The following is a 23,538-nucleotide window of genomic DNA, read 5'->3' as shown; positions in this document are numbered from 1 at the left end:
TGGAAACCATTTCACATGCGCATGGAAGTACATGTCACAGCTTCACTGTGTGAAAGATGGATCTGCTGAAGAAAACAGTACTGCAAGACACAGAGGTGAAAATGACTCGGTAGCATGCTATTGTGGCTGAAGTGTATAGTATAGTTAAGTTTTGCGGTGCAAATATAAGCATGTAATTTGTTTCTCCTTAAATATCACCATAAAAAAATGTTTATAAAATTGTTGTAACAAAAAGTAGGCTACAGGATTGTATTTCCTTTTACCCCATTAAACTCGTGCTGAAATCGAACTAGGGAACAGGGTGAAATCTATCAGAGATAAATAAGTTATTAATAATTTCAGCTTTCAGCAAATGTCAAAAAGATGACCAATGTTCTATTTTCCCCCATTCATCCAATTCTTTATTTTACCAGAAGGTGGCGATAGTTCTATTGACACGTGAAACTTGCACCCCCAAATAAAAATAAAATATAGTAATAATTATGATGAATAATAAATTATTGCCGTTTTTTAATGAACAAGTGTCTTGATGAATGAACTAGTCCTGATCCAGAAATGATTTTTGCCAGATTTTGTGGGTTGGGTTTTCATAGTATGTGGGCGTGAGCACACATACACGAAGAAATGTGAAAAGACTTCCGCTGGAATATACATTGTTGTACACGATTGAATATTACAGTTCAATGTAGTGCACTCGACCCGGGGAGTGGGGGAGGGTGGAGTTGTAGCCCATAGATGTCTATGTTGTAGCCATTTTGTTCGTCTACTTTGAAAATGGGACAGGGAAGAGAAGAAGTCATAGAAGGAGTCCACAAAGATCGGTTTCCGGGGCACGGAGTGGAGGAGCATGCACTTCCCGTCTAATGGGACCCAGATTGGTCTCCAGAACTACTTGGTTAGCTACCAATACGTATAGCCGGCTCAAATGGAAAACTATAACGTTTCTGTTTTAGAGCAGGCTCATATCGAGTTTAATAAAAACTGCTTTAATAAGGCGGAGGATTTGTATACAAACTTCATCACATCTTTTCAACCAAGGTAACAGTTAGTTAGGTAACGTTAGGGTAGTTGCTTCATAGCTAGCCAAGTTAGCATGCAAATCTATACTTCGCCAAGTTACTTTGCATTCACTCCTAGCTTGGTATCTGTTGCCAGCTTGCTTGACGTGTTATTGGCTTTGATTTTTGGCTGCCCAAATCACAATACCATTGTGGTTTTGTTCTAGAACACGTGACGCACACGACCTTGCTATTGCCTTTAACAACCGTGGACAAATAAAGTACAAGAGGGTTGATTTCTACGAAGCAATGGAGGACTACACACTCGCTATTCGGGCGAAGAGCAGTTTCGAAGTTCCGTTCTACAACAGAGGCCTTATTCGTTACAGGCTAGGTAATGGTATTTTGTGTAATTCGCTTGAGTATAAAATGACTTTCCCCCATTATATAATAAGTGGGCTCAAGAATTATTGGCACCCATGATAATCATGCACAAAATGCAGTAAACTAAAGAATATTAGTTAACATTAGCTTTATTTGATGTGTTAAAAAATGTCCTCTCCATGCAATCATTTGCAATACAGCGCAATGTTGCATATTTTTAAAACAGTGAAATAACTTGCCATTAGCTGGAAATGTGTTTGTTATATTCACAGGATTCTTTCAAGAAGCAGAGGAAGACTTCCGAAAGGCTTTGGAACTAAATCCTACTTTCGAAGATGCAAAACTCAGTTTAAAGCAGACCATAATTGACAGAGAACATAGGATAAGCAGGGGGTATTGAAGTACAAAGACATCAGCCATGATTTGGGGTACATACTCAATGAACACAGATATGTGTCCTTCATCAACACGACATGAAAAAAATCAAAGCATAAATTAGTTGAATTTGATTGCCTAGGTGTCTGAAGCACCAGTCCTTGGTGCAGCGACATTCCAGATTCATGCTCATAATGCACTGTGCCAGTAGTGACTGAGTTCCAGAATGTGAAAACTGAATAGGCATTCCACGAGGAAGAAGGATCCAATTTGGCTGGATTTTCCATCTTTGAGCAAACTCACTTCACTTTGGAAAGTTTATTGTAGGTCCCTAGTCAACGTTAGTCCAGCACAATGTGTGCACAGCTTAGCTGTTGGAATGCAGTGTCCTTCCATGATGCAAAGGTTATTGTAGAACTGCACTCTTGTGAAGTTAAAGTGATGGGACAGATCTACAAATACAACTGACCATTATACTTTCTAGGAATAAAAGGTATATGCATCCTATTCTCTCATTCATTATTTTGTATATGCATACAACATACTGCTAGGGGGAAAAAGGCTATGTTATTTTTTTGATTGTCAAACCTAAGCAAAGACATTACTTATGGGAACAAATATAAATAGTTCAGAATATCAGAAGACTTTACACGTAACCCATAAACTGAAATATTAGATTTTTTACAGAGCTGTATGTTGCTTATGGTGATCATCTGTATTCATCTTGTGCTTACAAACTTACAAATTGTAATAGACAAAGGTGACCTCAGTAAACAAAACTGTAAAAGGACTACTTTAAAATGACCATTTCATTTATTCAATTAAAATAAAAAAAAATAAAAACCTCCAAATAACCCCTTTGCAATAATTGCAACCAAACCCTATAATTGATATGGGTCTTTCACATTGCAATGGAGGAAGTGAACCCCAGTCTCCAAATTGGTAGGTCTTCAAGCATGAACTGCTCGTGTCAGGTGCGGTCACAAAATCTTTTAGGCTGAAGTTATGACTTCATGGCACTCCAAAGCCATTTCTAAGGCTCTGGGACTCATTTTAGAGCCTGAAGTACAGGAAGTGAAAGTTCCTGTATGGGAAAGTGCCAGCAGATAAAAATGGTTGTATATTCTGACATTTTATACATTCATATATTAGAGGGTCAAAATAAGTCCATACAACACATGCAGTGGGTACAGGACTTCTGAAAAATAATTGTTTATTGCAAGTTTACCATTTAATCCCACCAAACTAGAAAAAAAAAAACAGTATAAAGATAAAAAGGTTAACTGGTTTCGAAGATGTCAAACACTGTAATTGACCCCAAACATAAGCACAACTAAAGCACTCCACAGGAAAGAATGGGTCTCAGGTTTCCTTACTTGGGTACGACTGGGAGATCCTAATTTCTACCTCCTAAAAGGAATATTTAACAGGTTGGAATGTCCTCACATGAAACTAGCAGTTCAGCCTTGAACCTGCAAATTTGAAACTATTGTTCTGCAAAGAATGGGCTAAAATTTACCCACAGCAATGAATTATAGGAAATGCTTACAATTATTGCTGCTAAAAGGTAGTGCAACTAGTTCAACTTCGTTACTTCTACAGGTATGATTGAGAATTCATTTAAAACTGGTTTACTCCAGTTCCCTTGGTCTAGAATTAGTTTGTTTAAATCGTCAGCAATTTATGGTGGCAAATATGCAGTTAGGAAATTCAAGGGGTAAATACATTCCATGGCACAGCACGTCTTGTTAAAAAACCTCTGAGAAACATTTAGTCACTGTCATTTGCAAGTGGTTGCCGTTTTATTGTAAAGTTAAAACGGGGTAGTAAGGTGAAGTTTAGGAGGGATTGGATACTCTGCAATAGTCTGTAATTTCCAGAGCACTTACCCTCTCCAGGTGGTCTGGGTTGCTTGAGTTGAGAAACCCATTAAACATGTTAGGACAATATGCTCATGGAAAACAAGTCATCTTTGGGACCCTGGAAGATACGCAGCTTCAAGACAATCCAATAGCTTTCCAGGAGTACAAAGCCAACTTGTCATTAGCTATGGTGAACAGTCTCAAAAAGCAAAAAACACCACCGAGTCATAATATAGTTTAAGGTTTATTTGGATTGCATACACATGTTGAACGGTTTAAATTTGTCAACTGGCACGTCAACCCATGTTTGCCAGGAGACAAGGTGCTTCTAGATCAGGACAATTTTGCCAGATGACACCGGTTCCATATGGACATTCCCTGTACTCCTGCGAGCTATTGACAAAAGCAGAGGAGCCAGCCATTTGAATTCAGGACAGGAAAAGGGATAACACAGCAATTTGCATATGGTTTTAGTCAGCCAGACCATTACTTGGACAGAAACAGAAATGTCTGCTATACCTTTCTTTGATGCAGTACTCATGGTTGGTTTGTTTATGCATGCTCTGCTGCAGAGGCCATCTGCGGGGCTGGTGGCCTCACAAATTATAACATCACAGTGGACAAAGACCTAGGAAAGACATTGAGGGCTTTTCATTGTGACCAGATTGGCTTTGAACAAGTGTACATGGATATTTCAATGCTGGTGAGATTACCGGTCCCTTCAGAGCTACACCCTCTGATGTAAATGTAAACATCTGGACCTCAAAGCGTTTGAAGTGACTACGGAAGTGTACTCTGGCATCCGCTGAGACCGGGTGGAAAATGGTATGGTAGGAGTCTGCAAGACTCTCACACCTGATGGAAGAGAGAAGCATGAATGCATGTCAAGGTTTACACATTTCAGAATTTGAGCCAGTCAACTCACCCATCCACTATAATGTCCCACTTAGGAACAGAAGTCCTTTCCTCTGCAGAAGTGGCCCAACAGTTCTCCAAGGACAGTTCCACTTGTGGGTCTGTGTTTTGCATCAGCTGCACCTCAAAATACAGAGGCTCTCTCAAGTACTTCACAACTGGGTAATGCTCTTCCAAGTAGAAGAATGAATATGATGAATCTGGAAGGAATGGAGGGGAAATTAGGGAGGCCAAGATGAACAAACCCCAGCCCAATTTCAAGCAAGACCTACCTAGGGCAAGCTGCATTCTGACTATAAACACACCCATGCCTGCATCCACAACAGGTTCAGGGTTTGGCATGGTACCAAATGGCAGTGTGTAGGTGTCATTGATCCCATAGTAGCAGGAAACCATGATCCTCAAATGTAAAAAGACGTGAGCACTATTATTTTTAAAATCAAAAAATAAACACAGGCGAACCCAAACTGGATGACACCACACATCCTTACAGATACTGGTCAGCAGCAGTGATGGCCTTCCTACTTCCTAGGGACACTTCATTTTCATAGATCATGTGGTGGTTGGTAAACTAGGAGAGAGAGTGTTAGGAGCATTTACTCTTGAAATCAATAGAAAGCAAACATTTACAAAAAAATAAAAAAATAAATAAAAAAAAAACTAGTACCTTTCTAGTAGTCCCACAAGTGCTCACACCAAATGAGAATAAAGCAAAAATGTGGTCACTGTAGGCAGGTTTACACCGGGAATCTTTCAGAGTCAGTTGAGACATGTCTAGGTCTGGTACAGATTCCACTTTCACAGCCAGGGCAGTCATTGTTCCATTAGAGAAGCATTCTGCAAAACCACAACATTAATGTTGAACCTGACATTTTACAACCCTTATACCACAAATGGAGAATTAAATTGAATACAAACCAGTCATGGTCATGGGGAAGCTGCAGGATAGGGAGAAATCTTTGAGATTCCAATCATTAACAGAATTCCTCAGAACAACATTTAACCTGCTTCTGAGTGTAGATGCCCAAACCATCTGAGGAGAAAGGGAGTGTCAACAATGGTCATGTACTACACCAGGGTTTACAAGCATAAGACCATACCTCAAATGCAGCATCCTGAGCCAAAAAATGGACAGTGATACTGAAGTGGGTGTCATTCTGTGTATATCTATGCTCTTCTGCGATGTCCGGTGAAAGTTTCCTCTGGCCCACCACAGTATCAAAATTATGGCCTTGGCTTCCATATGCCACAGTGATATAGAAGTACTTCTGGTCACAGGTCCCAACCACATTGGGCAAAACTAGAAACAAAATTTGTTTTAAAAGGGACAGGAGACCAATACTGAGAAGCAAGTTATACCTTTGACAATTCACATACCAATATCCTGTAGGCTGGCTTTAAGCATTCCTGGGTGAGAGAAGGGGGCATTTTCCGGTAGGGTGACAAAGCCAAAAGTCACAAGCAAGATGTTGTCTGTGACATCCACAGCAGAGTTCTAAAGGGTAGACGGTCAATACAAACTATCCATTGAAGTCACCGATAGTAAATTGCCCCTCTAGATTGAATGTAGCTCTTGGATTGAACAATGTCAATCCACTGGTTATACTTAATGTTGCAACAGGGCTTCCAAACTACAAAATGGAATTAAACCCAGGAGTTCTCACCTCTTGGTGTACAACAGGGTCAGAGAAAGGCACTTGCAGCGAGTAGCCCTTGAAGCCATTGGGCAACATGTGCTCCTGTACATTGAATCCTTGTGCATTAGCCTCAGCAACAGACATCACACCACTTGTAAATGAGATGTTGACCAGATCTACATCAGCTAGGAAGCTCCCCACAAAGAGGTCAAACACTCTATTCTCACCAACAGTGTCTGTGGGTAGGATGACAATGTAATAAAATTAAACTTACATGCAGCCTTAATGCTACCCCTTCAACCTCAGTGTCTGGAGTGCTATACAAAAAACAGTTCATGTCTTCAAGGAAAGGAGGCCATCCTGTAATTACATGCAATGCAAGAATGCAATACTTACAGTCCTGGATAAAAGGTGGTCTGGCCATAGGTGGGGTGATTATGGGAAAGAGAACCTTGTATCTTGTGTCATCATACATTGCCTCTTCCCTCCATAGCACCTCCAGCATGGGTTCAATATTATAAGTGATGTAGTACTGATAATCGAATACATGACTCTAGAAAACAAGGGTTAAAAAAAAATATATATATAAAAAATAAAGCTTCAGCATGCTTTAAATCATTCTAGAATGCTAGCAGTAAACGGTAGGTGCACTGCCAGACAAACCTTGTAATAACCATCAACTGACCCCACTGGAATTTCAACAATGAGGTGAGAATTAGTCTTTGTCAGTTTGTAGTTCCTAGCTGCCATTATTGAAGCATCCAGCCTTTTGCCTTCAATTCCCATGTGGAGCTCAAAAATGGTGGGGGAATTAGAGGAAAGTAGAGGAGAGATTCGGATGGGCAGCTGCCAGGTGATCATTTCTTCCGTGAAGGTGACACCACCTACAAAAAAGTTAGAGAATGGACCACTTGGAATAAAAGTTGCTTTATAAAGAGTCGGTTAAACTCATTCACCAGAAGGGCAAGCAGCAGCAGAGTCTAGCAGCTTCACCATCCATTTGCGCTTCAAGTATGTAGAGGCTTTAATCACTTGCATGGGAATTCCAGACACCTGTGTGAATCATTTGAGAATCACTGAAAGGCATGGGTTGCCTTAGAAATTTCAGGACATACATGAAGTTCATGCAGATTACAGATACAATCTTAGAAATTGAATCGAGTCTGAAATGTAGCCTTAAAGCTAGTGAAGTCACAATTTAGCAGAGGTTTAAAAAGGAAACTCACATTCATCATAACGATCTCAGGTTTATCGAAAGGGCTTCTCAGAACTGCTCGTGTGCGGGAAACAGACAGGCCAAAACCTGCATTGTGGGCCTCCTCTAAGGTCATGGTCCTAGACGCTCCAGTAAGAAACTGCACTTTCCAGAGTTTAAGTGGAGAGCTTGCCTGTTGCAATTGGGACATGTCAGCATTGTGGAACAATCAGCTACAGAAGCAAGGTTACCATTAGCCTCACATCATTACATGTGAAAGTAGTTACCTGATCTCCATCATCATCATCAACCCCCTCATGCTCAGTTAGGTCAAAATCTTCAAGAGTCGGGACCCGTCTCCTTACAGAAACCTAAACCAAAAAAGGGGAGGGGCAACAATGTAGAAATTAGGGCGCAAGCACATGACCAAAATGTGTCAGACCTTGGAAAACCTCCAAACCATAACAAAAAGTAAGCAAGTATCCCACACCAGCAACCCACCTCCATATAATTTTCATTGCAAATGATCTCACGAGAAGCCCATGCACTGTACTGGCAGGTTTTGGAAACTTCAAATGCAGGGCTTCCAGATGGTCTAAGTCGTACGGTGAGAGCAAAGGACTCATCATCCTTACATTTAAAAAAAAAAAAAAAAAAAAAAAAAAAAAGGAAAAACATTTAATTGACTGAAATGACTGAGCCTCCCATTTTCTGAACCATGAAGAAAATGAAACTAGCCTTACAGTGCTGTCAACAAAGCAGTTCAGGACTGAAGCAAACAGCTTGGTATTGCCCCAATGGTCAATTTTCTTTCGGAATCCACATTGCGAAGCCAGTTCCATAGTTATGGGTAAAAAGGTAGCACCATCTGCAGACAGATTGGAGAAAATAAATCAGCACATACATTTAAATAAAGTACCGAGTGTACTCACCAACAGCGTCAATCTCCAACTGATGTCCCCAGGACCAAGATTCATTGGACGACAACCGCAACAGGCCGCCAAGGCACTCCACATTGGGTCCACCTTAATACATTTGGCATTGGTATAGAATAGTAATTTCTAAACTACTCAGCCAAAACACTGAAATTACTTACGTGGAATGGAATGCTTTTGGGCTTCTATCCCAAGAGCAATCAGCAGAAACCACAGCATCCTAACAGGCAAAGAAGAGAAGTAGTAATTGTATTAATAAAATAATAATAAAGAGCAAACATTTGCATGCATTCGTACCGAAATCCAAGAAAATGTCCCATCACAAAATTGAAAGGTAATTAATCAAACTGGCAATTACTGATAATGAATAAAATGAACCCAACCAAGCCCCCCCCCCAAAGGCCCTTTATTTTATGTATGTATTTATTTATTTATTTATGTTGTTTTTAAAAAGCCCCCCCCTTTCTATAGCTGGGTTAGATACTACCCCACACCTACCTGAGCTCATTAATATAGAAAGAAAGAGATGGAGCTCAGGTGCTTATTGTTGCAGTCTAATTGGCAATATAGACACACTGTATAACTAGGTGTGCCTGCATGTTACAAAGGGCTATCTAATTGTAAAGCGATAGGCAAAGAGTTTGGATACTGTTTGTTCATAAGTAACCGTTTCTTGTTTGGACAGCAGTTCATTTTGCTTAATTGGGTGCTTCATGTTTAGAGGGAATATGTAAACCACATTATGTTAGAAATGGCTCTGCATACCATGATGAATAAAATTCCCTAGGTCATATTGTGCTATATTGCAAAAACAATACAGAAAAAGAGACATTTAAAATACATTTTTTGATAAAGGGAAAGACTGAGGTTAATCAATAAGCTCATATTTAGGTTGTGTTTTATTTAATTAATAATTAACAACATACAGGTTTGGCTCATTATTATTTTATTTGTCTTTTTTATTTAATTAATTTACTTGCATTATCTTCCTGGGCCGCGTTTCCCGATAACGGTGTATCTTAGCGTTTTACGAAGACCTGAAAGGTATACCTTAATAAAGTTGTTCCCTGAACTTTTCCTTAGGAGGCTGCTTAAGGCATAGCTTCTACGTACGACGTTACTAGGACAATCGACTCACTCTAAGATCGATTATGCACTCCATGCAGCGACTGTTTGACTGCGTTATGAGAGAAAGTAGTGTTATTTATGAATAACACACTGCAGGAATACTAAAAAAAAATTGCACTTATCACGACTGGTGGGAACGTATTAATAGAATTAAAAACTTAAACTAAATTATCCAACAGTATATATAAATTTCCCCAAATTATATATTCAGTTAGTGATACGGTTTGTGGCTATGCCATCTAGCAATAGCTACGCCTTCTTTGGCATGTCATGTTTTATTTGCATTATTTTAATATATTTGTCATGGTGCCTTAAATTACTTTGATTTGCCAGAAGCCCCATCACATAACTGGTGTAATTCACTATTTTCCCTGATTAGCTGACGTTTTCAATAAAACTCACCAACAAGCAAAACGCACCAATACGAAAACAACATAAGATATGGCAGGAAAAAACAAAAACAAATAAATAAGCGGTCCCACAGCTTCACAGCAAACGAAATGAAGATATTGTTCGACGTGGCGCTGAGTAAAGAAACATTATTTTCCAGTTTTAGGACTACGGTGTCCAACAAAACAAATAAAGAAGTATGGTTAAGCATCGCTCCAGCCCACAGAGAGAGAGTGGGAAATAGTCAGTAATTTAAAAGGCAATTAGGCAACATATTCAATAAAGTGCAACATGCATCCTTCGTAATTGACAATTTTATTATTTGCATAATTTTATTAAAATATATATATTTTTTGTAATATCATTAGCCAACAACAACTGTAGAATGATCAGTGTACATACTACTTAACAGATTGAGAAGTAACTAAGTGCAACAGCTGATTTCAGAGGCTTGCGGTAGTAACAGTGGTGGCCACTAGCGGAGTGAGCTGACAACATCGCTGAGGTATAGCTACGAGTGGTCCAGACCAACTTTACGAAATTAACTACAACGTACAGATATTATAGTTAGCTAAGAACGTTTCGGGAAACACGCTGAAACGTAAAGATTGAGCCTAAAGTACAATTTACGAACGACGTAGCGGTAAGAAGGCTTCAGGAAACGTAACCATTTTATTGCATGAGGTTGCATAATTTAGATTTATCGATAGGATGACCAGATGCAAACAGTCCAAATGCAAGATTTTAAGGGACAATGCAGGAAAGATTGATAATGTTAATTTTGTATCGGTTACCAATGCAAAAAAGTAGGCTAACTTTGATATAATGCATAGCTGGCATGATTAGATATCCTACCTGTAGTTACACTATTTCCCACTAGTCAGCGCACACTGTATAATATGCTTGAATAAAATGACAAAATAAATTGAAAACGTGGCAAATGGTAAATAATAAGTGCAGTCTTTATTGATACATAATTTATATCCAATGTGCAATAAAACAATAATAACCTAATTATTGAACAGTAAGCAAAAACAGTCTTAGAAACATAATTTGTCATATCTGTGCCCTTTTGCCTTTTGTTTTCTGTATATTCACTCCTTGCTCCCCTTCTGAATATTCTGCTGTGACTGTTTACTAATTTATTTGTTTCACCTGTTTCTCATTGTGGGCTCGTTAGTATTGTATGTAAGCCTGTCCTTTTCCATTCTTATTGTTAGTTTGTCTTATCATGTACCTGTTATTTTCCTGTCCGCTGTTCTTGCCACCACTTATCTGTTTCCTTTACCTGTGTGGCATTGTTTTTTTTCTGTTTTGGATTTCCCGTTTATGACCTCTGAATGGTTTATCTGTATTTTGATTCTGGATTACATTTTGTAATTTCACTTGTTTGGACTGCGTACCCATTTTTGGCCTTTCGTTTATGCAACTGATTGCCTCCGATTACCCTGTCTGCCTGGATATTGACCTCTGTTCATTCTTTATTAAAGCCTGCCATTTTTCACGTTCTCCAAGTCTCCAAGTCAGGTCTTTGCTTGGTTCCTCTGTCCCAGTCCTGACAGAATTAACTAGATGGCATAACACACCTCCGTATCCTGTCCTGACTTTATAATTACTCATAAAATAAATTATGCACAAATTTTGCATGTCAAATATCTGCTTGACTGGACATGAATTAGATGGTTATGAGGACTCAAAAATAAAATACAAAAATAAGGTTTCGTAGGACATGTATATCCATATCCACATATTTTCTTTGCAATCTCGGAGTTTGGCAAAATTACAGGGAGTAGCTCGATACCACAGTTAGCTGACCTGTATGAATGGGAGTGGTGCAGTGTGACATATGCTTGTTACTGTATCTCAGCTGCAGTTGCATGTCTGCCTGGCTGTCATCTTTGGGTTAAAGTAGAAAAGCATCCATAGATCACGGGACTGTATCACAAAACCGGATTACTGAGTTTACTGGATTACTGCACCCAGAGTAAAACCTGGAACCCTCCTAAATCTGGAACGTGGATGAAAAAAAAAAAGATGTTCCATGGTTTAGCCTACTCAGTGCAGTTATTCAGCTAATTAGAGCCCTATTTGAATCGTGGAATTATTTGGCATTGATTTTGATTCAGTGGGTCGTGTGACAAGGCATTGAAATATTATAATTATCAAAGATCAAGACCAAAGTGGAATCAAAGCATTGTTCCCTTATCTTCATGTCCCCCTGGTTATTTCCGATTGGTTTGGAGTCAGTGGGTCATGTGACTTGGAAGCTATTGAAATATTAACAAAACATATTAAAGCCTAATAATTGAAATATTTGTTAAAAATCAAACATGAACTCCTGCGGGGTTCCAGGAATATGTATTATTTATTTATTTTATTTATTTATTTTTTGCACAATAGCAAAGACAGACAACAAAAAAGAGATTATCACAGTTTAAAATGCAAGGTGAGACATGAAACCCTACTGGGCTTACTGGAGCCTCATCCAAGAGACACAATGGTCAGAAACCATTGCATACAAATTATAGAAAAAAGAACTACAAAATTAACTATTATTTAAAGCAATCAAAGATAATTATAATTGAGAACAATAACTCAATATACAATATTTATACAGAATATAAAATGAAGAAATAGATAAAGAGAGAGAAAGAAAGTGTGAAAGAGTGAAAGAAAAATACATATAAGATACACATTACAAAATAAAAGCAATAATAAAGTAAAACAATAAAGTAAAACAACCAGTCCCACCAGAATTATGCGTCAGGCCACCCCCGGGCCGCAGCAGAGTCCACCAGGGCGCACCCACATCCCTCCCCTGACAGCCAGGGGAACAGGATGTGGGCCCACCCCAACAAACGCCTCGCCACAGCCCGAAAACGGCCCGAATGTTCATATCCTCCTGATCATCAACCCATTATTTGAACACTCTGAGCACTGTGGTTCGAAAGCTATTAAGATGTTTATTTGACAACCACTTTTCAGACAATACAGCACTTTTCAGACGGTCCCTAAATATGAGCAATCTGAGCAACAGAAATTAAGAATTGTTGCGAACATATCATCAGTATTATTAAAAAATAAATAATGGGCTTAATGGATGAATTAAATGTTGCGCCTTGATGTTGGAAGGTGCCACGTAATAGCACACCTCCTGGGATGTGTTTTAATTGTAATTTCGAAGCTATTGACTAATATTAAAAGTGCGATAAAAGATCAAACAAAGCGTTGTGCTGCGTTCTCTTAGCTGCTCTGATTACGAAACAGTTATTTTGAGCACTTTGACCTGTTTTGTTGCTATTGAAGTTCGAAAATCTAATATCGAACATTAAACGAACTTTACCGCACTCATTTCTGTCAATTATTAGCATATCAAAATTAATTACAAATGACAAGGGATTCTTTTTTATCATCTTCTACAAGCTTCTTCAGCTGAAAATAATGATGCCTTTCTAAGAAATGACGCTTATTTAATGCTTTCAGAAAGCGTTGTGCAAGACTATACAAACGGGGATTGTTCGCACAACAAGCCAATGAACATGCAATGTTAGTGAATGCGGGAATTGAGACTAGTTGCATTCCCGGGACACAGGAACAACCCGAAGCAAAAACTAGGAGCAAACAAAGAGCACATTGAGCCCGAGAGATATATTTATTCAAGATGCTTTCATATGAAGATTCAAACATCTTCGGGCGCCTTTTCGCGAAAATGGGGAATCTAATATGATCAGGTAGGCTTTTAATAATTGCATACAGGCATACAGGCACACAAACACACACACATACTCCCTGTTGTATCAAGTAGAAATGCTACAACCTCAATTAGTCTGTGTGAAAATAGCGTCACCAATATTATAAAATACTGTAGTTTTGACACGTGGTTCAAATTAGTCTGTTTGATAGATGGATGAATTCTTGTCTTAAAATTCAAGCATTGTTTCGTTTTTCTCCGAAGTGGTGCAATATAATCCTTGCTTTAATGATAATGAGGGGCAGTGACTGCAATGCTCTTCGGAAAGCCTATTGACTGTGCAGCCTACTCAGAATTCTCTTGCGTACAGGATAATGTATAGACCCTATGATGTACCTAACTACAAGATACACCGATCAGCCACAACATTAAAACCACCTACTTAATAGAGTTTTTTTCATTATTAAAAATGCTTTAAATTGTAAAAACCTGTCCATAAACACTTAATATGTAATTATATGATATGTGTACTTAGTGTTTATACAGTTTAAAGCATTTAGTACTTTATTAGTAGATAATTATTACAAATGATTTATTTAGTGCTTGGTTTATTGTTTATATGTTTGCATTTGTGTGTATTATAGGATGCCTTCTCATTTAACAATTATGATCATTTCCTTTGGTTTCTAATAAGAAAGATAACTTGAGCAATTAAGTGTGACACGCAATTCCTGGAATGTCATCCTGCATTGCTTTTCTTCCAGCAATGCTTTATTTATTGCATTATTTATTTGTTTGTTTGTTTGTATTTGTGTGTTGAGAACAAATTATTTGTCACTTCATGTTTTTTCTTTCTTGATTTATATCAGGCAAAAAAAAATGCCCGGGTTGGGCCATCTCTTCCAGTCCAGTGAGAGTATCTCTTCCAGTCCAGTCTTCCATGTCTTTTGCTGAGGCCCATGAGTCTATACTAGAGTGATCCAAGTTTATCAAGGAAGGTTGATTTCCACAGAGTCTGGCAGCAGCTAACTCAAGGCAAGCATTTTGTGTACAGATATAATGCTAGCTAACAGTGTTTATGCTGCAGTGTCATATTAGTAGCAGTGGCATCATTCAGCAAATATATGTAAAAACCGAGGAATCTTGGCATCCAAAACCATTGGGATGGCACTGCGGAGTCCCCTTTCCAAAACAGTGAATCATCAAGGCAGTGCCAGTACATGATATCTCAGTTATAGCTACAACAAATGAGTAAATCAGAGAATGCTACAACACATTTGTCAGAGTTGTAACTCCTTCTTTTAGATGCACAATACTTTAAAATGATGTGCTGCACTCAGTGAGCAGTGTATTAGGTATACCTGTACACTAGCTTGTAAATGCAAATATTTAATCAGCCAATCATGTGGCAGCAACTGAATGCATAAAAGCATGCAGACGTGTTCAGACCAAATGTCAGAATGGGGAAGATATGTGATCCAAGTGACTTTGATCTTGGAATGATTGTTGGTGCCAGACAGGGTGGTTTGAGTATCTCAGAAGCTGCTGATCTCTTGTGATTTTCACACACAACAGTCTCTAGAGTTTGCAGAGAATGTTGGGGAAAACAAAAAACAGCCAGTGAGTGGCTGTACTGCAGGCAAAAACACATTGTTAATAAGACAGGTCAGAGGAGAAGGGCCAGACTGGCATTACAACAGTGGTATGCAGTAGAGCATCTCTGAACACAAAACACATTGAACCTGTACAGGCTACAGCAGCAGAAGACAAATAAGTCACCCAAAAAAAACTTAATAAAGTGCTCACTCAGTGTACATTTAAAATGTATTGATTATATGTACCTTGTTTTTATTGTAGGTGATAAGTTGCAACCTGAGAGTTTCCTCAGCCACGCCACTCTACACCCAGTTGGTATACACTGCAATGGTATATGGGCACATCCTCCACAGTCATGGGATTGAGGAGGACCTCATCAACCTAAATGTGGGTGGATTCAGGCAGAAAGTGTCCCATGACACACTGTTGCGTTTTCCACAGACACGGCTGGCTCGCTTGCTCCACTGCCGGACTGAGGAGGCCATTTTGGAGCTGTGTGACGACTACTGTGCGGCTGAAAGGGAATACTACTTTGACAGGAACCCCACTGTCTTCCGCTGTGTCCTCAACTTCTATAAAACGGGTAGGATTCACTTAATGGAGCAACTCTGTGTGTTCTCTTTCAGTCAGGAGATAGAGTACTGGGGTATTAAGGAGCATCACCTAGGACCTTGCTGTAGCAACAGTTTCCAGGAGCACATGGAATACCACCTGGAGTACCAAGACTGGGACATGACTGATGAGCAGCAGCTCAGTATGGACTCCTCTCTTGAGGTGCTCTCGGTCCGAGATGAAGACCTGGAGAGTTTTGAGGGCACCTGGTGCTCAGAGGTGAGGAGGCAGGTCTGGTTGATGATGGAAGACCCTGGTTACTCCCGCTACTCCAGGGCGGTCATGATTGCTTCGCTAGGTGTGGTCCTTACCTCCATTGTGGCCATGTGCATTCATAGTATGCCTGAATTTCAACAAGTTGATGCCAACGACCGGCATGTTGAGGACCCTGTGCTTGCTGCCCTTGAAATCGCTTGCGTTATCTGCTTCTCAGCAGAGTTCTCTCTTAGGCTCGCTGTGGCCCCAAGCCCCAGAAAGTTCTTGGTAAGCCCCATGAACATTATCGACTTTGTCTCCATCCTTCCATTTTACGCCACGCTGGCGTTTGAGAAGGTAGACGAGGAGAAAGATGACCTGGAGAACGTGGGAAAGGTGGTGCAGATCCTGCGACTGATGCGGATTTTCCGTATCCTCAAACTTGCCCGGCACTCAGTTGGGCTTCGTGCACTGGGCTCCACCCTCCGACACAGTTACCACGAGGTGGGTCTGCTTATCCTCTTTCTGTCCGTGGGGATGTCTATTTTCGCTGCCATTATTTACTTCATGGAGAAGGAGGAGGAAGAGTCAAAGTTGCAGACTATCCCAGTAGGCTGGTGGTGGGCCACCATCAGTATGACCACAGTGGGATATGGGGACACATGTCCTGTCACACTGGCGGGGAAAGTGGTTGCAACTCTCTGCATTATCTGTGGGTTACTGGTAGTAGCCTTGCCTATCACAATGATATTCAATAAGTTCTCCAAGTACTACCAGCGGAACAAGGCCATGGATGTGGATCAGTGTGGCAATGAAATGGAGTCTCCAGAAGGAGACCTTCTGTACTTAAATTTTAGAGATATATATGTTGCAAAGATGCATTCTTTCATAGAGGATGCTTCTCCCAGGGGTAGTAAAGACATAGCAGATATTTGTAGTCTTCCAGACATGGAAACTGCCAATGAAGGTAATATACATTAGCTCATTAGCTCATAAGCTGTCAGGGCTAGGTATGCCACATTTAATTAATTAGTATTTTGTTTTCACAGCCTTGGTCCATTGTATCTCTAAGTTAGCTTATAGAAAATGGGATAAAAAGTTCAACTATCAGTCCCATCAGGCTAGGGACATCATTCCACAGCATTGAAATAGATTATCCAAATAAATACATTTTAAATTGCTTTGTGAATGTAAATTGCTTCCTAGACTGGCATTTTAATAGTGCAAGTGCCTTGTGAATGGTTTTTGCTGTGGTTTCACTTCTGTTTCTTGTCAATACATGGTTTGTTTGAAAAATCAAATTGCTGATAATGAACCACTTAGTGATGAAATATTTATGTACTGCACTTCAAAGCAAATGTATATGCATTACATGGTATACAACCAATTTGCAGATTTTCACAAAAGAAAATGTCTGACTTAATTTTATGACATATCGTTGCAATGCCTCAATGACCCTCCCCTCAAAAAAAATAAAACAAATATATCTTAGAAATGAATGAGTGCATGCATGATGACAGGCTTTGTGAACATTGTGAAATATCGATAAATACTAAATGAAACATTGTGAAATATTGATAAATGCTCAATAAATCATAGTCCACAAACATTATGTTTCTTTATTATTCAATAAAAATATTTACCCAATGCTTGCTGTGATATCTAATTGAACTTAAAAGCCTACCTTATTCCAACAAATTAAAACTGAATCCACTCCACCATGTGACATAATGAAGCATTTCAAGGCGAGCCAAAAATCCTAACCACTGTTGTACCCATCAATAGGGTACTTGCTTCAAAAATTATGTCCAGCTGTGTAAATAATAAAGTTATTGATATGGAATCACAAAAAAGGCAGAAATCACATACATGCATATTTAATAGGACATATGTATATATGGCCACACATACATCTATAAGAGGATTTGAATGATTGTTCTTCATCTACTGATTTTCCTTATGCCAGAATATTTTCACCACCAATAGCAGCAATCATCAAATCTGGATATTGAATCAAAATCCAGCCCAGATCTTCTTTTCTCCTTGGTAATTAATTACCTGAACAATTAGCGCTACTGATTGGCCAGCCTGGCCACACGAGTAGTGCTAATTAAAGGGAGGTTGGAAAACTAGCAGTTCTCAGACCTTGAGGGCTGTGATTTTGATGATCCCTGAGCTATTGTACAGAGCAGTGTTTGTGCTCTGTATTGTAATGAGCTGCTCATTGTTCTTATTCAAACTTGTTACAACTAATGGAGGACAATCTAGCTTCTCATTCTAGCCACATTATGCCAGAAATATCTTTGGAAATTTCAGTCAGTCACACAACCTTAGTTGATCTTTAGAAATTGGCTCTCTATAACTTATATACAGTGGGTGCTCAGGACCAGGGTTGAGAATGTTATTTCAGACTCAAACCTCAGTGCACTGACCAATACTCCTCAGTGTAGACCTTTTTGAGTTAATCTTAAGAAGTTTGAACAACATCACAGCACTAGTACCATTAGCTACAATCATTCAAAGTACAAACAGCGCAATGCTTCCAAATACAATCCTGGAGCAATGCGGGGTTAAGGGCCTCAAGGCCCCAACAGCTGTTCAGATCTTGTCGTGGCTACACAGGGGATTGAACCACCAACCTTCCGGTTCCTAGTCATGTACCTTATGCACTAGGCTACAGGGTGCCCTTTTCAAAAGAAATGCACAAGCTAAGAACCTTGTGCTTAAGCTTTGAGCCCACAGTAGGGAGTTACTGTTATTATAACACCATGGAGGAAATCTGACACAGGAATTGAAAAGCTAAGAGGAATCTGACTCCACTGAGATACATTACATTTAGTCTCAGTTCAGCTGGAAAATGGCTTTCTGACGGTGTCCATCTGTTATATGTCTGCATTATACCAGTTACATGTAGCAACATTAATTTGACTCCTGATCAGATCTTAAATGGGTCTGTACCACTGTTCTCTCGTCCTGTAGATATTAATTGAGCTGTATTTGACTGAAGAAATGAAGGTTGTGAACTGAGTATAAGCACCTGTATGGGGCGGCCTGTAGTGTAGTGGTTAAGGTAAATGACTGGGACACGCAAGGTCGGTGGTTCTAATCCCGGTCTAGCCACAATAAGATCCGAACAGCCGATGGGCCCTTGAGCAAGGCCCTTAACCCTGCATTGCTCCAGGGGAGGATTGTCTCCTGCTTAGTCTAATCAACTGTATGTCGCTCTGGATAAGAGCATCTGCCAAATGCCAATAATGTAATATGTTTAGTAATATCAAAAATGCTTATGAATCGCAAATGATAGTGGAATAAACTTGCAAGAATGACATTGTGCATGTGTGATTGTCATATAGACTCAACATTAGGTAGACCTGAACACCAGCTTGTTAATGAAAATACCTAATCAGTCAATCATGTGGCAGCAACTCAGTTGTTGTTCAGACCAAACATCAGAAATATAATCTAAATGACCTTGGACTGTGGAATGATTGTAGGTGACAGGGTGGTTTGAGAATCTCAGAAACTGCTGATCTCCTGGGAGTTACACACACAACAGTCTCTACAGAGCCTGAAATGAAATGGAAAATGGTATGGAAAAGAAAAAGAAAAAAACATACAGTGAGCAGCAATTCTGTGGGAAAAATGCCTTGTTGAGGGCAGAGGAGAATGGCTAGACTTCTTCAAGCTGACAGGAAGGTGACAGTGACTGAAATAAGCATGTGTTACATCAGTGTTAGGCAGAGAGCATCTCTGAACACACAACACATCAAACCTTGAAGTGGATGAGCTACAGCAGCAGAAGACCAATAAATCAAAAATATATGTCTTAATAAATACAGTGTTAAAGTGTTCACTGAATGTAGACTAGTAATGTAGAGAACTGTAAAATATTTGATGGCAATAGGATTGCCTACATTTTATGCATGGCCTACAAGATGCAAAGAGTTTTGCAGCCAACATTAGAAGTGCAAAGGCATCATTACGTTGTTTTATAAATGCCACTGGGGGATGATTTAAAATGGTTGGGAGAGGAATCCTAACAGAAAATTGACTTGGATGCTATGTGCAGGTCTGTTTCACCAAGGAGGGCACAGATCATGGGCTGGGTGGCTATCTGTTCACAGAGACTTTCAGTACAGTATACAGCCATTTAGCACTTAGTAGCCTCTCCGCAGCTCTCTAAATCAGTCAGCTGGCACACTGCTCATTAAGTATTTATGTACTGGTACATTTGGCTAATGACCATGTGTATTTATAATGTTGATTCATAAACCAATTCACAGGCAGTGTATGTTCCTAGTAGTTATGTGAACCGGTTTCAAAAGTGCAGTGATAGTTTTGTTATGCCAGGTGAAATTATAAACCCCTGTTGGTGGGGTGATGTTCAGTGCCTTTTATACCAGTGAAAGTGATGGCACGAATGCATGAATTTATTAAATGCAACATATGGCCAAGATATTGAAACCTTAAGGAAGCAAATCATAATTTTAAAAAGTATGGTGGAAGACACCCAAGCAGTATAAGTAGGTCCACAGGAATTGTAGTGACGTGGTCGCATCATAAGGTGATGTCAGCCAGAGTGTCTCAGTGAAATAAGTTCCACTCTAGATACTTTGTAAAGAGCACCTCAGATTATGCGGTAACTTTGCTGGATTTTTATGAACCTTTTTATTAAGAACCAGAAAAAGTAATGGTGGGCCATGCCTAACAGGTTAATAAACAGATGGGGACAGAAAATACTATGATGAAATGCAGCCTGAAGAAAATGGACCTTGTCCGTATTTCGGTCATGTGCATTTAAACAGCTCATGAAACAGTATATGCATGCCACTGAACAATCAATGAATCGTTCAAGGATACTTTATCTCAAAATCAATATCATGAAAATCAACAAGAAAGTGATGGGTTCAGACATTTTCTGTATGCATAGTTAAGCATGTATGATATAATGTTGATGAACAAACCTGTGTCATCCTGTAAGAAAGAGAGGGTATTTAAGCCAGTCCATATGACCATTGTGTTGAATGTTGCTGTACTGCAAACTTGCTGGGCCAGTGTGACATTGAATGCACTTTTATTATACAAATAAATGCATTAGATTATGTTATTGATTATATAGTTGAATATACAGTGTATTGTTACATAAAACATCCCAGTGACAAGTATGTATGGCAATATTTATGATTTTCACACTTCATCATTTTTTTAAATGTTTATTGCAGTACACTCTGCCTCCATGGTTCCTAATATAAGAATTCAAACACAGTCGGAAATGTTTATATCATGAAGACCAAATTGTGAACACCATAACCTTGTTTCCGCAACATTTTGTCTTTTAGTGATTCCAATCTAGTCACCGTGCATGGACTGGATGACCCTAATGCAGTTCAGGTAAATGATACTGTTGCGCAATGACATTTCTGTCAGCCTGCTATCTTCTTTCACAACACTGAGATTAGGAAAGGTGACAGAGTGGGTTTTAGCTATGAACAAAAGTGCTGGATATTGCAGGACAATCACTTGGTCTTCTTGTTAAGCCACTCCAGCTGTAACTTTGAATTTTGGTCCTTGTCGTACTAAAATGTAATTTCCTTCTCAGCTGTATTTTTTAGGAGACTGCAGTATGTTTTCCTGTTGGATTTGCCTGTACTTTATTTAATTAATTTTCCCTTCCAATCCTGAGAAGGTTCCCAGTACCTGTTGGTAAGAAGCATCCCCATAACATAACGCTGCTACCACCACGCTTGACAGTAGGGATGCTGATGCCTGGCCACTGCACAGCGTGTGTTAGGATTATGCCAGCTGTGATACTAGATTAAAGCTTCAATTGTTTTATTGATTAGATCATGTTCACAGTGGTGGAAAGGGGTCAGAAAGTAAAAGTCCTGCCCATATGTTTCAGTTAGCTGATTTCACTCCTGGGAATCCTTGCTGAAAAAATGTGCTAATTAGTGAATACAAAATGTGATTGTAACAAAATACCAGGGAGGACCTTTACTTTGTGAATCAGGAGTTTCCACCTCTGCATATTCAAATGGATATTCCTCCTCATGAAGTAGTAATTTTCTGTGCCTTTCTACAGCTGTATCCCTGAATTATGCTGATGCCTCCTTTTCTGAATGGTTACATTTTTGCCTTAAATTAATTAGAAATATGGAGATATTGGAGCATAGGTGTTGCATAAATATTATTATATATAGGCATATATATACTGTAGTCTTGGAAATCACTAACTGCAGAGAGGTCATTCAAATATGTATATTATTTGGTTACATGTAGTTCTTCTTTGCACCTTGGTAGTTCAAGAATGTGGAGAAGCATGTATTGATGAGATTCATTTTCATGTAAACATTATTGTGAGGTCTGAGGCCAAAATGTGAAAACTACCTGGGGTGAGTACTTACGCAAGGCATTGTAACTACTATGCCACACAGCAACTCCATGTTCATTGCAGTATGATTTATCATATGATTAAATGTGATGACATATTAAACATAACAAACCATAGCAATACAACATTAAGAACATACAGAGGCAGCCTGTTGCATTGTGGTTAAGGTACATCACTGGGACCTGCAAGGTTGATGGTCCAATCCCTGGTATAGCCACAATAACATCCACACAGCTGTTGGGCCCTTGAGCAAGGCCCTTAACCCCACATTATTCCAGGGGGGATTGTCCTACTTAGTCCAATCAACTGTAAGTTGCTTTGGATGAAATGTCAGCTAAATAATATGTAATGTAATGTAAAAGAGGTTCATACTGTTCAGATGTGTGCTAGAGGAAGTGCAATGTGACAATTTAGCAATAACTTTGGGAGAGCTTAGCTGAATTATGTTCTGCCTGAGCTGTAATTACAGTATCAGCGTATTGATCGTTGTTCTCTTGCCTCAACAGCAGTCTGTTTGGGAAAAAAAATCAATATGTCCACCCACATCATGGGCGGGACTGGGGGAATAAATCCCACTGGCATACACACGCATTGGAGATGTGCAAAGTAAAACTATTACCTGCATGCAGCCATGCTGTTGAGAGATTGCATTGTGAGTGCATGTGTGTGTGAGTGAGAGAGAGAGAGAGAGAGAGAGAGATTAATGACACATCATGCATTGACACCACGCCCAAATATTCAAACTTCTTCTGTTTTCCTCAGGAGTAGATTCATTCTTTGACTAATTTGAAGAGCGAGACACATTACTCTCTGCATCAGTAGAGCAGATTTGACCATCAAATCTCCTGCAACTGACACAGAGATAAGAGAAACATACTGTATAAAGCCATAAATATATCTCTTACTCTAGTGATACAGGAAAAAAAGATGTAACATTTAAAACCAAAAATAAAGATATCTGACAAATAATTTGAGGTATTTGCAATACAATCTGACAGTGACTGGTACAATTGAGTTGAAGGTGTGAATTTCTCTGGCAACTTGGTGCATTGCAAGGGCAAACCATGAGGATACTGTGTGGCTAGATCAGTTTGTACCCAACATAAAATATCTTCCTTTCAAAGATAATTTTACTTTTATCAAATTGAAGTCCTAATGCTGCCCCAAGCAATTATACAACTGCACTAGAATAATGATAATGATTATGACATTCTCCAGAAAGAAAAAGAAACAT

The 23,538-nt window shown here is 39.3% G+C and overlaps 3 protein-coding genes across 4 annotated transcripts; 2 read left to right on the top strand and 1 right to left on the bottom strand.

Moving 5' to 3' along the window:
* Positions 1 to 672: 672 nt before the first annotated feature.
* ttc32 (tetratricopeptide repeat domain 32) lies at positions 673 to 2,264 on the top strand. The gene is made up of 3 exons (XM_061243626.1): positions 673 to 1,038; positions 1,226 to 1,392; positions 1,655 to 2,264. The coding sequence occupies exons 1-3, from the start codon at positions 926 to 928 to the stop codon at positions 1,780 to 1,782; spliced, it is 408 nt and encodes a 135-aa protein (XP_061099610.1). The 5' UTR covers positions 673 to 925; the 3' UTR covers positions 1,783 to 2,264.
* A 1,580-nt stretch (positions 2,265 to 3,844) lies between these two features.
* Positions 3,845 to 8,746, bottom strand: LOC133128702 (uncharacterized). Its single transcript, XM_061242420.1, has 21 exons — positions 8,599 to 8,746; positions 8,463 to 8,521; positions 8,299 to 8,391; positions 8,110 to 8,234; positions 7,868 to 7,996; positions 7,654 to 7,737; positions 7,398 to 7,559; positions 7,128 to 7,224; positions 6,835 to 7,055; positions 6,568 to 6,724; positions 6,199 to 6,407; positions 5,912 to 6,029; positions 5,635 to 5,834; positions 5,453 to 5,567; positions 5,202 to 5,371; positions 5,026 to 5,105; positions 4,807 to 4,934; positions 4,545 to 4,734; positions 4,333 to 4,474; positions 4,139 to 4,247; positions 3,845 to 4,012 (listed from the first exon to the last, which is right to left on the bottom strand). The coding sequence occupies exons 1-21, from the start codon at positions 8,619 to 8,621 to the stop codon at positions 3,948 to 3,950; spliced, it is 2,676 nt and encodes an 891-aa protein (XP_061098404.1). The 5' UTR covers positions 8,622 to 8,746; the 3' UTR covers positions 3,845 to 3,947.
* Positions 8,747 to 13,309: 4,563 nt separating this feature from the next.
* Positions 13,310 to 17,448, top strand: LOC133129300 (potassium voltage-gated channel subfamily S member 3-like). Of its 2 annotated transcripts, XM_061243280.1 has the most exons (4): positions 13,310 to 13,550; positions 14,380 to 14,545; positions 15,368 to 15,436; positions 15,548 to 17,448. In XM_061243280.1, exons 3-4 carry the CDS (start codon positions 15,434 to 15,436, stop codon positions 16,892 to 16,894), a joined length of 1,350 nt encoding a protein of 449 aa, XP_061099264.1. In that variant the 5' UTR covers positions 13,310 to 13,550; positions 14,380 to 14,545; positions 15,368 to 15,433; the 3' UTR covers positions 16,895 to 17,448. The 2 variants fall into 2 exon arrangements, with proteins under 2 accessions (XP_061099264.1, XP_061099263.1); XM_061243279.1 differs by having other exon boundaries at positions 15,368 to 17,448.
* The last annotated feature ends 6,090 nt before the right edge of the window (positions 17,449 to 23,538 follow it).

Source organism: Conger conger, chromosome 5 (genome assembly GCF_963514075.1).
Source record: "Conger conger chromosome 5, fConCon1.1, whole genome shotgun sequence".
Taxonomy (NCBI): domain Eukaryota; kingdom Metazoa; phylum Chordata; class Actinopteri; order Anguilliformes; family Congridae; genus Conger; species Conger conger.
The sequence above is the reverse complement of the archived record's forward strand: the minus strand, read 5'-3'. Positions and strand labels throughout refer to the sequence as shown.